General features: G+C 47.5%; 1 protein-coding gene across 4 annotated transcripts in view; it reads left to right on the forward strand.

Moving 5' to 3' along the window:
- The window catches only part of arhgap19 (Rho GTPase activating protein 19), a 14,923-nt gene extending 1,075 nt beyond the window's left edge, over positions 1 to 13,848 (forward strand). For 2 of the 4 annotated variants that reach the window (XM_015954537.3, XM_054751887.2), the window contains exons 2-12: positions 601 to 875; positions 3,523 to 3,603; positions 4,968 to 5,177; positions 7,979 to 8,205; positions 8,687 to 8,773; positions 10,395 to 10,460; positions 10,558 to 10,764; positions 10,833 to 10,928; positions 11,012 to 11,113; positions 11,292 to 11,363; positions 12,445 to 13,848. In XM_015954537.3, coding sequence (XP_015810023.3) covers positions 601 to 875; positions 3,523 to 3,603; positions 4,968 to 5,177; positions 7,979 to 8,205; positions 8,687 to 8,773; positions 10,395 to 10,460; positions 10,558 to 10,764; positions 10,833 to 10,928; positions 11,012 to 11,113; positions 11,292 to 11,363; positions 12,445 to 12,477 — 1,456 coding nt within the window. In that variant the 3' untranslated portion in view covers positions 12,478 to 13,848. The remainder of the gene's footprint in view (positions 1 to 600; positions 876 to 3,522; positions 3,604 to 4,967; positions 5,178 to 7,978; positions 8,206 to 8,686; positions 8,774 to 10,394; positions 10,461 to 10,557; positions 10,765 to 10,832; positions 10,929 to 11,011; positions 11,114 to 11,291; positions 11,364 to 12,444) is intronic. The other 2 variants (XM_015954538.3, XM_070553594.1) reach the window with 2 other exon arrangements.
- The last annotated feature ends 3,882 nt before the right edge of the window (positions 13,849 to 17,730 follow it).

Consider the following 17,730-nt stretch of genomic DNA (forward strand, 5'->3'; position numbering starts at 1 on the left):
AGTACTGCTGAGTAATCACCTGAGTAAGAGTAGCGCTACTTCAACATGTTTGTAATCAAGTAAAAGTAAAGAGTAGCCGTCCAGAAACATGACAGCACCAACCCAGGTTTTATTCTGCATGGGCCTTAACTGAACCAGGTGTTAATATAAGCTACAAGCAGGTACGGAAACATCACCTACGCCAGAGGTCAGCTGCATTTCATCAATCCCGACCTACATTTAACTGTTTTCCTTCCTGTGAAGATAGCACGGCAGCCCTTCACACAACAGGAGTGTACATTTTCTGCAGGTTTATAAGCTCACAACACACAAAGCGCCCCGCTCTTCCTTTGTTTATTCACCTAGCTATCCCATCATGCAACATGCTACAGCACCCGATATGTCACCTGACAAGGACCGATTGTTTACGCATAAACATCTATGGGTCTGAAGTGGTGGAAGTCTAGACTGGGAGCACTGTTGGAGCCCTGAGCGACCCTTGGGATCTCCTGGGGGGTGGATCTGTGGGTCCTGATGGGCTGAAGTGTGGAATGCATCCAGTCAGACCCTGATACTGTCATTCGGTTTGATAATAGCCTCATCTTTCTGTGTCCCACTCAGAGGGACGGTGTGCAGCATGGTCATCAACCACGAGGAGTCCCCCGGTCCCTCTAGAGTGAGCCAACCAACAGTTGTCTTCAACCCAGATTTCTTTGTGGAGAAACTCCGCCATGAGACCCCTGATGTGTTCCTGGAGCTGGTGCTCAGTAACATAACCCGCCTAATTGATCTTCCTGGGGCCGAGTTTTCTCAGCTCCTTGGTGAGGAGGGACCTAAGAACCCGACGGGTGGAAGTGGAGTTTTTTTTCGTTCTTTCAACTTCCTCAAACGCAAAGGTCAGAGATCATCTTAGCCACATCTGGGGGATACTGTTCATTCAGTTAAGTGCTTGGAAAGTTTCCTGTTTTTTCAAGTTGTTTACAAGGTTGTATTGAGGTGCTTTTGTGTGAGGTAGAGGCACTGGACGTGCTCTTATTGCCTTTGAGACACAGCTTTGTTGCAGGGGTGAGGTCATGGCTGACACAAATGAGAAGAAGCAGGCAGGTCGTTTTAATGACATCTAAATGATGTTGCTCAGGGATGCCTGAGAAATGATTTAATGCAGTGTTTCCCAACCCTGGTCCCTAGGGCACACTGTCCCGCTTGTTTTCCATGCTGCCCTGGTAAACACCAGTGTGTCCCTGCTGCTACACACCTGACCTAAATGAATGTGTGATTAACAGGCATCTGCAGCACTTGATGTAAATCAAGCGTGCTGAAGCAGAGACATGGACAACATGCAGGACAGTGCCGTGAGGACCAGGGTGGGAAACCAAAAAATTAGCACATTGTGATAAAGTTCATTATTGTCTGTAATGTACTGATCAACATTAGACTTTCATATATATTAGATTCATTACACACAACTGAAGTAGTTCAAGCCTTTTATTGTTTCTAATATTGATGATTTTGGCGTACAGCTCATGAAAACCCAAAACTCCTATCTCAAATAATTAACATATCATGAAAAGGTTCTCTAAACGAGCTATTAACCTAATCATCTGCATCAACTAATTAACTCTAAACACCTGCAAAAGATTCCTGAGGCTTTTAAAAACTCCCAGCCTGGTTCATTACTCAAAACCGCAATCATGGGTAAGACTGCCGACCTGACTGCTGTCCAGAAGGCCATCATTGACACCCTCAAGCAAGAGGGTCAGACACAGAAAGACATTTCTGAACAAACAGGCTGTTCCCAGAGTGCTGTATCAAGGCACCTCAGTGGGAAGTCAGTGGGAAGGAACAAGTGTGGCAGAAAACGCTGCACAACTAGAAGAGGTGACCGGACCCTGAGGAAGATTGTGGAGAAGGACCGATTCCAGACCTTGGGGGACCTGCGGAAGCAGTGGACTGAGTCTGGAGTAGAAACATCCAGAGCCACCGTGTACAGGCGTGTGCAGGAAATGGGCTACAGGTGCCGCATTCCCCAGGTCAAGCCACTTTTGAACCAGAAACAGCGGCAGAAGCGCCTGACCTGGGCTACAGAGAAGCAGCACTGGACTGTTGCTCAGTGGTCCAAAGTACTTTTTTCAGATGAAAGCTAATTTTGCACGTCATTCAGAAATCAAGGTGCCAGAGTCTGGAGGAAGACTGGGCAGAGGGAAATGCCAACATGCCTGAAGTCCAGTGTCAAGTACCCTCAGTCAGTGATGGTCTGGGGCGCCATGCCAGCTGCTGGTGTTGGTCCACTGTGTTTTATCAAGGGCAGGGTCCATGCAGCTAGCTATCAGGAGATTCTGGAGCACTTCATGCTTCCATCTGCTGAAAAGCTTTATGGAGATGAAGATTTCATTTTTCAGCACGACCTGGCACCTGCTCACAGTGCCAACACCACTGCTAAATGGTTTACTGACCATGGTATTACTGTGCTCAACTGGCCTGCCAACCTTCCTGACCTGAACCCCGTAGAGAACCTGTGGGATATTGTGAAGAGAAAGTTGAGAGACGCAAGACCCAACACTCTGGATGAGCTTAAGGCCGCTATCGAAGCATCCTGGGCCTCCAGAACACCTCAGCAGTGCCACAGGCCGATGCCTCCATGCCACGCCGCACTGAAGCAGTCATTTCTGCTAAAGGATCCCCGACCAAGTACTGAGTGCATAACTGAACATAATTATTTGAAGGTTGACTTTTTTGTATTAAAAACACTTTTCTGTTATTGGTCGGATGAAAGATGCTAATATTTTGAGATAGGAGTTTTGGGTTTTCATGAGCTGTACGCCACAATCATCAATATTAGAAACAATAAAAGGCTTGAACTACTTCAGTTGTGTGTAATGAATCTAATATATATGAAAGTCTGATGTTTATCAGTACATTACAGACAATAATGAACTTTATCACAATATGCTAATTTTTTTAGAAGGACCTGTATACCGTGACACTGATTTTCGACCATGTTGCCGAGGTCGCCGAGCCCTACACCACATATGAGCTTTCAACCATCTGCGATCTCTATTTACTGTTTCTGCTGCTTCCTGCAGTTGGAGCATTGGAGAGCTCTCTGCCCATGTGCTGCAAATATATGTAGAACAGGTCTGGGAATAACACTCGCGTACTACACACTCGAAGCGTTACCCCGACGGCCCACCTGTTTATAAACGAGGTCCCTGATCTGTAATAAAGACATGAATACTGACAGTATTTTACAGAGAAAACATTGTAAGAGAATTTCTTACTCATGTGGGGTTTTACTTTTATATTTTAGCAGCAAAGAGGATTCCTACTTGAAAACTTTGAGTTTGGACAACAGCTTTGTAGTTATGACACGTGCTAAACCCACAAGTACACAAGTGATGTGACTGATGGATGACTTGAAGCGATGGAAACCCAACGCTGTCTTTACCTTCAGCAGCTGCTTGAACTCAACTTCCAGCTTCTGAAACATCAGCGCTGCTCTCTGATGATGTCATAACTCAAGCTCTTGATGTGATGCTTCCACAGATAAAGGAATCGTCTTCGGGACTCCGCTGACGGACAGCTGCCTCGCCCAGGTCTACCAGCTGATTGAATACCTCAGCAAAAGTAAGTTTCTACAGTTCTGTAGGTGTGTCCTCCACAGCGGTGTGTGTCACACCGATGTTCCTTGTGCAGGAAATGGGATTAGCCTGCTACAGGTGTGTGTTCACAGCCCAGAGGTGTTTCCAGCCATTGTTATGGAAGCTTAAGGTGCAATACATTATGTCTGCCTGTAGGGGGTGCCCTCTGTTAGTAAAGAAGAAGAAAACTAAAACTTTTCTTAATTTTTAATGTTTACGAGGCGGCGCCTTCTCCACGTAAGATGCTGACAGGTCCACAGACCCACTGCAGCCTCCTGTGTAGCGGTCCGTTCACCAGCTGAGAAGGATGAGGTGAATTCCAGCAGCATTATCACTCGTACCTGTTTGCTGAGCTTAAGTACGGTTCTAGTAAGGATGCCACGCCATGTTTGATCAATGAGACCCCGGGTCGTAATTAACAACATCTTCTCAACAATGAGATCAGAGGAAGGGGCTCCTACATGTCCAGATGGAATGCACCCGGTCGGGAATCTTTTGGATTCCTGGAACAAGTGGAATGTAATGTGCCTTTCCCAGCTTTCTGTTGAGGACATGGAAGATGTATGGATGTTTTCAGTGTTGATTTCAGCTTTTTGGCATGGGCGATTATCTGGTGTGAGGGAAATGTAAGGAGCTTTTGGGTGCTTGGAATGCCTCCCGAGCTCAGGGATGGAGGTCACCGTGCTGTGAACACACAGACTCAGACTACTGTCTTAATGAATTGCAAGCTTGAGTCTTTGGCTGCGATTCATCTTTGACACAAGAAGTGGACATCACCATGGAGACAGTGTCCAAGCACGGCGTGGAGAAGCTTAAACACCAGTATGTGGCTTCTTGGAGCTGAGTCCAACAGAACTGTAAGGCAGGGAATACATTTATCTCTGTCCCAAAACAATCTGCTGACCTTCAGTCTGAGGCTGAAGAGAAGATTCCCCACAGAGTGAATGTAGACGGACATCGTGGAACCCCCCAAGCCCGATGGGAAATAAGACCTGGTGAAGGTCATGGAACCACCTGGAACTCAAGTGATGAGCACACGGATGCTGCGAGGAGCCCCCCCCCCCCCTTCGCGGAGACTCGTGTGTGACGTTTCTGGAGTTGTGTGCTGCATACATGTTGAGGTGTTTATTTGCATAGCAAAGCTCCCGCCTGTCGGGGATAACTCTAGAATGCCTATACCCCCCCACCCCCCCACCCCCCATCCTCGTGAAACCCTCTTCAGATGGCTGCTCTTCTGGTCGACCTGCATCTGTTCTTGTCCTGCTTTCATTGAACCCGGGTCAGGCTGCACGGCGGAGACACATTTCTATGCTTCGGGACGCAATGACGACGTCTATTTCTGCTGCGTAGATCTACACGTGGAGGGGCTGTTCCGGGTGCCGGGGAACAGCGCTCGGCAGCAGACCCTGAAGGAGCTCCTCAACAGTGGAGCTGATGTTCACCTGGAGTCTGGAGAGTTTCATCCCAACGATGTGGCCACGCTGCTGAAGACCTTCCTGGGAGAGCTGCCGGAGCCCCTGCTGACACACAGACACTTCCACGTTCACCTCAAGATAGCTGGTAGGAGCACACACACACACACACGCACACACACACGCACACACACACACACGCAAACACACACGCACACTCACACACACGCACACACACACGCACGCACACACACACGCACGCACACACACACGCACGTATGCACACATACACACGCACACACACACGCACGTATGCACACATACACACGCACACACATACGCACGCACGCACACACGCACGTATGCACACATACACGCACACACGCACGCACACACATACGCACGCACGCACACACGCACGTATGCACACACACACGCACACACACACGCACGCACACACACACGCACGCACGCACACACGCATGCACGCACGAACATACACACACACACACACACTCACACACACGCACGTATGCACACATACACACACGCACACTCACACATACACACACACTCACACACGCACACTCACACATACACACACGCACGCACACACTCACACACACATACACACACACACACACATACACACACACACACACACACTAGGGGTTGTACGAACTAGTCGACTAGTCGACTTCACGGCTCTGTAGTGACTTTTTATGCCTGTCATCGACTAGTCGCTGTCACGTGATAATGACTGACAAGATGCAGTCCTCGGAAAAGACAGCAGGTGACGAGCCCCTGCGCGTCTGGATCGAGGCGGAGGCAACGCGCTGTGCGGTACTGACACCGGCGGTAAAACGGACATTTAACCAAACTGTGACCTTTTCCCTCTTGCAATTTAACCTTCCCCTCACCCCCATCCTAATCTTAACCAGTTTGCGCATGCAAAGCTCTGATCGTTGACGTGCGCTCCAGACATCTGCGTCCTGAGCACGGCCAAATCAGGTGTCACCACCTCAAAAACAAATTAAACACGCGATCGTTCATGTCGGCTCATTTCCTTTCATGTTTTCTGTCTGTTATTTGTGCCTGATGCATTTCGCTGCTGCGGAGCGAGGCGCATCACCTGTTGTCCTCCGGTGACGCACCCCCAAGATTCCACTATCTCCACTCCGCTCCGCTCCGGTGTCGGTACAAGATCTGCTCGGGTGCAAGATCGGCTCGGTCCGTCGACTGCCGATGACGTCTAAGTAGTTGATTGGCTGAACATGAGCCTTACAGAATTACGTAATCACGTGACGTTGGTCCAGGCAAATTTTTTCTATTGGAAAGATGGACAACTTTTACAAAGAAATCCATCATCACCTCTTTGAAAATACACTTTTAGCATAGAGCTGCATGTATATTAGGGCTGAACGATTAACTGCATGTGTAATTAAATTGCGATGTGACAAAAGGAGATTTTCTAATGGCAAAGGCTGCAATTTGGCAGCGAGTGGTTAGCGCAATGCTAATATACATGGAAAAACCCATAGGAATGCTAATGCTAATATCGCCGATTACATTATTACAAATTATGAATTAGAAACGTGCCAAATGATTACATTTGGAGTCTAATAGAAAGTAAAACTACCATCAATCAAATAAGTACAGACAGGTATTTTAGGAAAGCCAGAAAACTTTTAAATCCAGAGTTTTGGCTAGCAGCTATGAGCGTACCTGAACTACGCATGGACAAGACGTCAAAAACTCTAAACACCAAATACTTCAATAAACGGGACACACTTCTTTCCTGCAAATACAATTTCACTAATACCTATGATCCTTCAAGGGATGTGCTCAAAGAGGAGTTCAACATGAATCAAATACAGTGTTTTATTTTACAAATATCATTATAAACACAAACTTACGTCTTAAGAAACATTATTTTAATAACGAAACTGCTAAATTCTTTCCAACAGTATAGATGTGTAGTGTATTTTGTCCGAGTGGGTTTGCCGTACTTTGATGTCATCGGCAGTCGAAGGACCCCGAGCCGATCTTGCACCCGAGCAGATCCTGTACCGACACCGGCATGAACTCCGCAGCAAAAACGGTCCCGTTGTAGTCGGCCGGCGAGCAGCGGCACTCCGCTGTTTTTGCGGTCGGTAGATCTTTTAGAACTGCAGTTCAAAGGTAACTCATGAGGTGAATATATATGAACCCAGGTAGCAGTTTCTCTTTAGGATTGAGAGGAGATGCAGGAAGATAATAAACAGGCAGGACAGAAAAATAGTCAAATAAAAACAAGTTAGTTTTTGTACCTGCTGGTTGCAACAAACAGACACCATTGAAGGTAATCAGAAGTGAGGAACAGAAAATGAAATAATTATTTTAATGTTTAGAGCAGCAGGAACTCCGAGAGGCTGCAGGCGCATCAGTGAGTTTGCTGCTGCTGCGCAGGGGGAGGGGTGAGGGGGCTGAAGCAGGGGGAGGGGGGAGAGGGCTGAAGCAGGGGGAGGGGGGAGAGGGCTGAAGCAGGGGGAGGGGGGAGAGGGCTGAAGCAGGGGGAGGGGGGAGAGGGCTGAAGCAGGGGGAGGGGGGAGAGGGCTGAAGCAGGGGGAGGGGGGAGGGCTGAAGCAGAAACTACCGTTGTTAAAAGAAATGTGTTTAACTTTGAAAATGTGGGCGCAACTTTAATTGTCAAAAACTCCAGCGAACCTACTGACCGACCCCCCCCGCCCCGCCGCCGCTTCTGGCGTATGACGTCATCAACGACTAGTCGAAGTCGACTCGACTTTCATTACTTGACTGTCGACTTTTAAAAAAATAAAGTCGTGCAGGCCCTAACACACACACACACACACACACACATGCACACGCGCACACACACACACACACACACACACACACACACACACACACACACACACACACACACTGACTAGTCTTCCCTTCTATCAGACATGACTCTGCTTGATGAGCAAGGCAACAAGACTACAACACCCAATAAGGAGCGTCAAATCGAGGCGCTGCAGCTCCTCTTCCTGCTGCTGCCTCAGGCCAACCGGTCGCTGCTCAAGCTGCTGCTGGATCTGCTCTACCACACAGCCAAGCTCCAGGACAAGAACAAGATGTCTGCCTTCAACCTGGCCCTCATGTTTTCTCCTCATGTCCTCTGTCCCAGACATGTAAGAACTGCTCTCTCGTGTCACGCTGTCCACTTACTTTGGATGAAGCAAATCCGTGGTGTCCTGGTTTTATCTAGGGACCAGGGTCTCAGCACTCAGGATGAAGCTCATAGGGACACCTCCCTGCGGTGTACATGTTAGGACATCCTCAGGTGGCAGACTTCAGACCATGGAAAAAAGCTTCAGGTTTCAGGAAAATGTCAAACCAGAGGATGTTTCCTGTGGTCTGAAGTCTGCCACCTGAGGCACGAGGATGTTTTAAAATGCCGAGTTTCAGTTGCTCAGAGCCTTCTCGCGCCATCCCAAAGATTCCCAGTAGGGATAGGGTCCAGATCCATGAGTGGAAATGATGTCTCTATGATCCTGGGATCGTCATTGGAAGAACAGATCCAGGAAGTCAGCTGACCTCCTGCTGAAGCTGCACCTGTCCGTGTCGGACCTGAACGTCTCTGCTGAATCTTCTCCTCTCACGCTGTTTCAGATGACCGCTGGTGACCTCAAAGACAATCTGAAGACACTGAACAACAGCATGGCGTTCCTCATCAAACAGTCACAGAAGCTCTTCAGGGTGTGTACACACACACACACACGCACACGGTTATATTGTGATGTCTTAGTAAATATTCTATTTGGTGAGAGATAAACTTTATTGTATTTATCTAGTGGATCTATAATTAAACGGGTAAACTAGTCGTAGCACATCCAACGTCGGAGAGAGTAAAAAGTTATTATCAGGAGAGGATAATAATTAAGATGTAACCGAGTAAGCACAGGCTTCCCATGGGGTCTTAAATGTGGCGGATCCAATAACTGAGAAGGTAGCGCTGCCCGGGTCACAATAGGAACACGTGACGTATTAAGCTTCTGCGCTCCAGCAGTGATACAACCGGTAAGCGTAGCATGGACCACACAGACCTCCAGCAGAGGACAAACGTAGAACATCTCAGCACCATGAGAAAGGTCGACTGGTGCCAGACCTCTGGATTTCTTTGGGACTGAGTGGAAACGTTCGGTTGATACCGATATCAGAAAAAAAGTATTAAAGTATCCCTATGTGCCGCTGCGGGTCACGTGACTGAGCCCAAGTCGCGTTATGAGTGGACGAGACGCGTCTCCTTTCAACAACACTTCATCGTGAGAGCTGAAACATGGAAAGTGTTTGACTGCAACAAAGTAAACCCGAGTCCATCACTTCCCAAAGCTCTGGGAGAGTGTGAGGATGGAGGCTGATGACAGCAGAGAGCGGGCCTCAAACCACCCTAGCTGCTGTTGAGCAGCTCTATGAACGCCGTTCAGCAGAGTGTTGCTGCTGGTGCTGGCATCAAATTGAAATGAAATGTTTTTGGCATTTCCAGCAGCTCCTCCTGAACATGTTAATGAAGTACACAACGTGTTTAATCAGGGACACGAGTAGGTGATGGCATGCTGTTTTGCACGTTAATGAACTGATTTCTAATCCTGTTGTTAAAGGAAAGGAAGCAGAGAAAACACGTTTCCCTACAAGTTTGTGATTCTTCCCGGTTAATCCCATAAATCAAGTCGAGTCCGATTCATCGATGATCCAAACATCATTCGTTGCAGCCCTAGTGGAGGGCTTGTGTACAAAGGTACCCACCTTTCTGTAGAAGTCCTGCAGGACCTAAATCAGAGCCGGGAGAGCGAGTGGATGGCTCTTCGCCTCCACCAGTGCTGGGGGCTGGTTGTGGATGCTCGAGCATGTCAGACAGAACGGTGTGCTCTACATCAGCACTCCGGTTCAGTAGGTCAATGATATTATTCTTGTTTTAAGGTTTTAGGAGTCTATAAGTAGTTGCAGCACTGCTGGCTTTGGTAGCATCGTAGAAGCTGCACGTCGTTTCTATCTGCACCCTTGCTCTCCACCATTCCGTTTGCATGGCTGGCGTAGCGCGTTGCACATCCTGTCGAGCTTCTAGCGGCCATTTTAGATGGAGTTTTGTGGACTGCTTCATGTGCTTTATGCATGTTATTCAGAAGTTATCGGTTATTAAAGGGCTAGTAACCTCATACCATTCACATTATCCTGCCCAACCCAACCCCGTTATTGCCAAGGACTCCTTCCTACGCACACACACGCACACACACACACACACACACACACACACACACACACACAGAACAGTAAGTATGATGGGTTATAGACACATGATGATGGTCTGACCTGTGTTCAGGCTCCGGTCTATCTGAGGGAATACGCCAAGGCCCACTTCAGTGGCTCCACGGGTCTACAGACCAAGGTCAGTACGGTATTTCTGCTCGTGTCTGACGCTGGAGTGAAGACAGCGGAGCGTGTCCCTGGTGGGTGGAGCCTCTGACCTGTCTGTGGTCCCTCAGGACGATCTGGGTCTGCTGGCAGCAAACGGCGGTTCTGCCCAGAGGACAGTGTTGCCTCTGAAGAGGACCGCTGCTCTGGGCCCCGCCTCCCAGGACCAGCACCAGTCACCAGCTCAACAGTACACCGAGGAGGCCCTGAAGGAGCTCTTCAGACACGTTCACCACAACATGCCCGACTCTGCCAAGAAGAAGAAACTAGTTCGCCAGGTGGAGTCCACGTGGTCGTAAATAACTACGTTGTGTGTTCTGGTCTGATGTCATGTGTTGTTGTTCAGTTAGTCAAACAGACGGCCATCCCTCCTAACGAAGGTCACCAAACCCCCCCCACCAAGAAGCACCCTCGATCCCGCTCCTTTGGTGGCCTCATCAAGGTAAGTGATGACACATCAGGTGAGCAGTAGTCGTTATCGCTCAGAGCTCGTAATCACTTCCTGTTTTGTTGCTGCTGCACCAGCGTAGAGCTCGGGGCGAGCAGCTGACTGGAGAGAGGCGGGTCAGACACCTCTCCCCCGAGCCCGTCCGCCGGCTCGGGAAGGAGAACGTCATCCTGCAAGCGGTGAGCCACCCCTTCAGCGGTTTCTACTCCCTCCGTTCTTCTGGAGACGCCCTCTGCTGCAGGGTTAACCGTGTGTGTGTGTGTGTGTGTGTGTGTGTGTGTGTGTGTGTGTGTGTGTGTGTGTGTGTGTGTGTGTGTGTGTGTGTGTGTGTGTGTGTGTGTGTGTGTGTGTGTACAGGTAAACCGCTCAGGGCTGGTGGTGAAAACCCCAGAGTTTACCTTTCACACGGACGTTTTTAAGGTTTCTAAGGTAAGAAAACATTTAAAATCCTGCTTTTATAATTAAACTCGTTGTTAGTTTCGGACTTTTTCAGAAGCCGTCTGAACTTTAGTTGCAGGAATCGAATAAACCGTTCACAAGTCTGCAAAACAAGCTAGCTTTAAATACAAGCATGGTCATGCAACTCTCACCCCTCCCATCGGCTAGCATCCCTAGGCCACGCCCCCTGTCCCTAGGCCACGCCCCCTGATACCAGCAACCCACATTCCCAGAGGAATGTTGTCCGTGACTTCAGACGGTGATTTTCTTTTTGGGACTCTGGTAGTTTGTCCTAAAGCTGAAGCGGTAGCAGCGGCTGTTTCTCCTCCTCTGGTGTTACTGAGCAGAGAACCCCTCACACCGGTGGCGTTCTGGTGCTGAACACAGGAGCGTGTGATGAGTGCAGGACCTGGAAAGTTCTCTCCACCCATGTAGTAATCGTGTGTTAGCTTAGCTTCAAGACTGCAGGTCGTTTGTCATACCGAGACTCGGCGTGTTCCACTCCTGCCGGACCGATGCGTCTTCTTGTTCTTTGCCTTTGGCGATCAGACTCGTCCTGCTTTGGCCTTTTAGTCGTTCTGGTGTCTTTGTCCTGTCTGGGGTCTGCGCTGGAGTTTCGCTGGTGCCTGAAGCAGCTCTTCTTGTTCTTGGCTGAATCCATGCTACCAAAACCGCCTCTCGCTTGGCCGCTAAGCTAAGACGCCCGAGCGTGGATGACATCATCAGCATGACGCTGCATCGCTGGTGTGTTACAGGAATGCAGAGGCAGTCGCAGTAACAAGGCCAGGGATGGTTCTGCAGGACCGCGGCGTTGCAGGAGAATGTCTGAGGAAGAACTTTGAAGTTTCTATTCATGCACTGTTGTTGAACTCCCACGGCTAAGCTAATGAAGCTAACTAGGTTTCAGATGAACTTTTGCATCTTTAAGTTGGAGTCGTTTTGACTCTGCTGTGTGTGAGTCCGGCCCTTGTTTTTATTCTGGTAAGAAAGGTTCTTCTGAGTTTAAAACCACATCATTCACCTTGATGATGTTGTAATCTGATTACTGGAGCCCACACTTTCCCTCTCTCAGCAGGACTCTTCCTCAGCATCCGTGGTGGTCTGACTGAAGCCTGAAGCCTTCGCCGGACCTCGGAGGGGACCGGGACCTCTGCAGAGTACAGCTTATTTCACTGTGAGGCCGTAGAGCCGTGCTAATCTCCTTAGTTCAGTTTTTATTGTTGCACAGATGTGTGTGTGTGTGTGTAGGTGTCTTCATCCCTCCTTCAGGGCCTACGTGCAGGTCAGCTGTGTTTTAGTCAGGTGACCTTTGGGAGAGCAGCAGCTTCCTGCCTGCTGTCGGCACCTCGCGTGCTCGTGTTTGTTGTCGGGAGGTTGGAGTCCTTTTGGGAGCTGATGTTTGCCTCGTCTCGTCCTGCGTTACCTTCCAGGATACAGGAAGACTTTCAGCCGTTTTCATGCTGGTTTTGGTCTGGAAAGGCTACAGGAATGAATATTGTAGGTGAACAGCCTGAGTTTGGAGAAGTAGAGTTCATAGCTTTCACGACTGATGAGCTAATGGCTAGGTGAGTATCTCCAATACTGTACAGCAGGTCATGTGACGTTGTTCTTAACCAGCATAAACACTAGCGATGAGTCAGAGAGGAAAATAACCCGTCGAGGTTTAGAGTAATCCAGTAGATTAGCCGTCAGAGCTGAAGGGTGTCCTCTCCGTTTCTCTGAACTAAGGCTGTTGGGCTAAGCTAGGATTTCTAACGTTTCCATAGAGAGGCGGAGCAGCTGAGTTTACTAACCAGGTTTCATATGCAGGATGGAGAAGAGTTACTGGGAGCACTGGTCTCTGGGACGTTGGTGCTTTAGCTGCAGGTGGAGGAATGTTTCCTAAGATGAGCAGAGCACATGCTGGGTGTTGGGATTGCTAGGTGGAGGCGTCCTGCATGGGCTAATCTCAGATTAGCAGCAATCTAATCTGGTCAGCAGAGCGTCGGTCCTGGGTGAGCCGAGAACCAAACGCCTCGCTGCTTTATGATGATTTAGAGTTCAGTCCAGCTCTTCAGCACCACGACCCAGACCCGGCGAGTGGGCTGAGCGGCTCTGTTCTCACTGGTTTCTACACAAATGGTGACTGCACTTGGGAACGATGGGATGTAGCGTGGCGCTCATGTGACCCACTGCTGCATCCTGGTGTGCTGGTGGGGATTTACAGGAAGTTGGGATGAGATGGACTCCTTTAGTTTTACAGAGCCTCGGATTTTTATTCAGCCTCCTAAAACCCCCTTCGTGTGTGTGTGTGCGTGTGCGTGTGTGTGTGTGTGTGTTCTACCCAGTAGTTCAGTTTAACGTGCTTCTGACATAAATGTGAGGTCATCTGTGATGTTGACTCCCTGCTCTCACCTGTGGTTACCTGTCTCGTGCTGTTGTGTAAAATAAGTGAACCTGTACAGTAGATTTTGTATTAAAACGTTTTTCTATCAAACCGTTTGTGCTGGGTGTAGATGTGCCTGCAGTTGCTGGGTTTGTCCACTGAGTGGCGCTGCTGCTCTGTCAGAAGGCTGCTGGCTGGAGAGCCAACACACCTGAGCAGCTGAAGGAGGCGGCCTCGCTCCTCCTGACAGGTGCTCAGCTGAGAGGTTGTGACCTAAAACCTGTTTTCAGGGTGGTGTTGGGTTGAGATGATGTAGCACGCTCTTCTACTGCTGAAGGAACGGTTAAAATGCTTGGTACCAAAGTGTTGAAGAAGGTAAAGCAGCAGAAGAAGATGAAGGTCTTTTATGCGGCGTTTCAAGATAAAAATCACGAGGCACAAAAAGTTAAAGTAGAAACAGATTTAAAAATGATTAAAGATATGTTTAAAAGGAGAAAATAAATAAAATGTAAGGAAAGGGAGAGAACATGAATAGGAGAGAGAGACATCTGTGGAATAAGAGCAGAACAAGGAGAGGGAGGATCAGACCGAAGCCTGAGCAGGTGAGTTTAAAGGAGACCACCGAGTCCACACGAGCTCACGGAGGTGTGAGGAGAAAACGGTGGATAACTTTAATGACTGGGTTAGTGAGCGTTACGTGCAAAGATAGGATATCATTCCAAATGAAGACATGAACATCTGAGACTGTTGAGGGTGAAATATGGATCTTATGGTTTTTGTTAAACACTGGTACCAAACATCCGGCGTGATGAATATAACAACCCTAACCCTTGTTCATCAGAAGTTTGTGGTAGCTGTCTGACTACATACAGATGTTTTCATTTAACTGTAGTTGGGTCATTTGATGTGAACATTTTTATTTAAAAATCATTAAATTTGGAGACACTAAAATAAGATTATAATCCCACATGATATTTTCTTTATAAGATTTTCAATTTTTATGATTTTTTTCAGTAATAAATGGCAGCTAAGATGTTTAGGATTGGGAAAGTGTTCGACCTGAGGTCACGTCACCAAGCGTGTTTGTTCTAGTCGTTAATGAAATATTGAGTCTATTCTTTGTGAACTGGCAGCTCAGTCTTTACACGAAGGGCCTTTGATCCAGAGAAATGACGTAATTCCATAAACAGATGACTTTTCTGTTGTTCCATACTGTAAACAGCTATTCTTCTCTAAGGAGCGTTCGATGTGGGGTGATCAGCTGATGCTGTAGCGCTCCATCTGGGAGAGTCCAGCTCGACTCGTCTTCACTCGGACGTCTGTTCTGATGCTTTACAGCACACGTGTCAGACACGAGGCCCGCAGGTCAGATGTGGCCCTACTCGCCCTGCGGACTTCAGCAAAGTGCACTAGGAGAAAGTGCAGTAGGGTTCGAGTGCGTAGGACACAAGTGTGCAAATAATTACCAAATTGAGACGGGGAGCATTGCGTCATCGATCTCAACACACGCCATGATGCTGGTCGCTGTCAAACTCTTCAGAAACTTTTATTAACAACTCAAACAAACAATAAAGCAATTATTTGAAATAAATTTAACTTCATTGCTGCTTTCTCTAAAACATTCAGAGCATCAACTAATCACCCTAAAATGAACTAATTTCATTAGAAAATACGTATTTTCTGAAAAGGAACTTGAGCTTTTTTCCTGCAGCAGTGACTTGTGGGTAATTGCCTTGCTGCGGACTTGGGTGAAGGGCAGATTAAGGGTGCAATGGGGGCGTGGTCAACTTCTGCACTTGAAAGCCAGGACATCCTACGAACTCTCACCCCTGGCCAGGAACGCGTAGATGAAGTGCGCCAGGGTGTGAGTGTTGGGATTGGGACTTAAAATAAGTCCATGCTGCTTCAAAGTGCACATTGGCTATAAACTACATTTCCCATAATGCTTGGTGATTGTGTTCCCAGTGCAGTGACTCGCCACTTCCATGTTTAATTAATGCAACAAGTAAAAATAACTCCACACATCATCCCGACATGTCCAGGAGGAGAGAGGTTGATGCAGAAGGAAGGCATGTCAACATAGACAGCGGCGCGTCTGGTCTTCAATCAGCCCAAAAGAGCACACGTCACCCCTCTGTTCAATGAGCTCCACTGGCTACCGCTAGCAGCACGCATCAAATTCAAATAGCTAACACTAGCATACAAAGTCCGAGATGGTACGGCTCCCATCTACCTGAATCCTCTTGCAAAGGCTTACGTCTCGGCCCGGCCGCTCCGGTCGTCACAGGATCGTCGGCTAGCAGTGCCTACACCACGCTCAGGACAATCCAGACTCTTCTCATGCATCGTTCCACAAATGTGGAATGACCTTCCAAGCGCTACCAGAACAGGAGCTTCCTTTTCAATTTTCAAGAAACTCCTGAAGACCCTGCTCTTCAGAGAGCATCTTCTAAACTAGCACCCTCCCCGCACCCGTCCCCCTCTCTACTGTCCACTCCTTGTTCCCTCCTCTCCATGACTGATGTCAATGTTGTTGTTGTTGTTGTTGTTGTTAGCCTCAAGGGCAACATGCTGATTATCACTTGTAAGTCGCTTTGGACAAAAGCGTCTGCTAAATACATAAACATAGATGGAACATGTTGATGCTTCAAGGAGAAAAAACGGTATTAGCTTCCATGCTACTAGCGTCAGCATCTGCAGCGTTAGCTCCTCAGACAAACTGAGAACACTTACTCAGCGCTGAGTTTACTCAGCAATTAGCCAACTTTGAAGCCCAGAAATGTATTTTAACAGCTCAGTAATCTGTTTGTTGCTGACAAAGAAAAGCACCGACCTTCCCGACCGAGATGATTTAAATCCAGTTTAGCGACACTCTCAAGTCACTGTGACTCTGTGGCTGCTGCAGCTTTTATCCCCCTCTCCGACACAACTCCAGATGCTCTCCACGTCCAGCAGCACAAACCTGTGTGAGCAGCTGTTCCTCACTGATGAACTCCTTCCTCAGCCCACAGCCCAACCCCACAGGTGCAGGTCTGGCTGGAACAGGTGAGCCTCACAGGAAACCAGAGTGGAGAAAACTGGGATTTAATTATTTTGGTTTTGTTAGCCTTTTCTGCTCCAAAGCATGACAGTTAATAGGTGAGATACTGCATTTCCATTTAAGAGGAATACTGTTTTTTATTCATGTCGTTGGCCTGTGAGAAAAGATTTCACCTACTTTAAAACAGGACAGATCACAAATAGAAGAATAAAATAGAAAATCCCTTTATTGTCCCTCAGTGGGGAGAGCTTGGTGTGACAGCAGCAATAACATTCATTACAGGAGAGTAAAAAATAAAGAATAAAACAAAATAGACACAATAAGAAATGCTGGATATATGCAGATTTGAAGGAATTAAATATTTAAACTAAAATGAGACATAAGTAATGAGTACCACTGATGTGTGCGTTATTTAAAATGGACTTGCTCATGTGTAGTTTGGTTATTCCACGTTCAGTGTTACTGCAAAAATAAGTTTGTTTCCAAATGAAAAGGTTCAACCGTTCATGTCTGTAGCTAAAGGTTTTTCATTTTGGCCCGGTGTGAATTTGAGTTCGACACCCCTGCCTCACAGCCTGACAGACCGGGCAAAGGGAAAAGCAAATACAGGTCCTTTTAAAAATTTTTTGCATATATATTTTTTTTATTTAACCAGGGGAATCCTTTGGGAACAAGTCTCTTTTGCAAAGGTTTTATGGTGGCCAAGAAGGCCGCCATAAAAATTCCATATAAAAATACAGTTAGTTAAAACAATGAAAGTAAAACCATAAAATTTTAACATTACAGGAGCTCAACCAAAATTAGTAAATAACATGCACACATGCATGTGATAAAGCACACTGTGATAAAGTTCATTATTGTCTGTAAAGTACTGATAAACATCAGACTTTCATATATATTAGATTCATTACACACAACTGAAGTAGTTCAAGCCTTTTATTGTTTCTAATATT

This window comes from Nothobranchius furzeri, chromosome 7 (assembly GCF_043380555.1).
Source record: "Nothobranchius furzeri strain GRZ-AD chromosome 7, NfurGRZ-RIMD1, whole genome shotgun sequence".
In the NCBI taxonomy this organism is placed as follows: domain Eukaryota; kingdom Metazoa; phylum Chordata; class Actinopteri; order Cyprinodontiformes; family Nothobranchiidae; genus Nothobranchius; species Nothobranchius furzeri.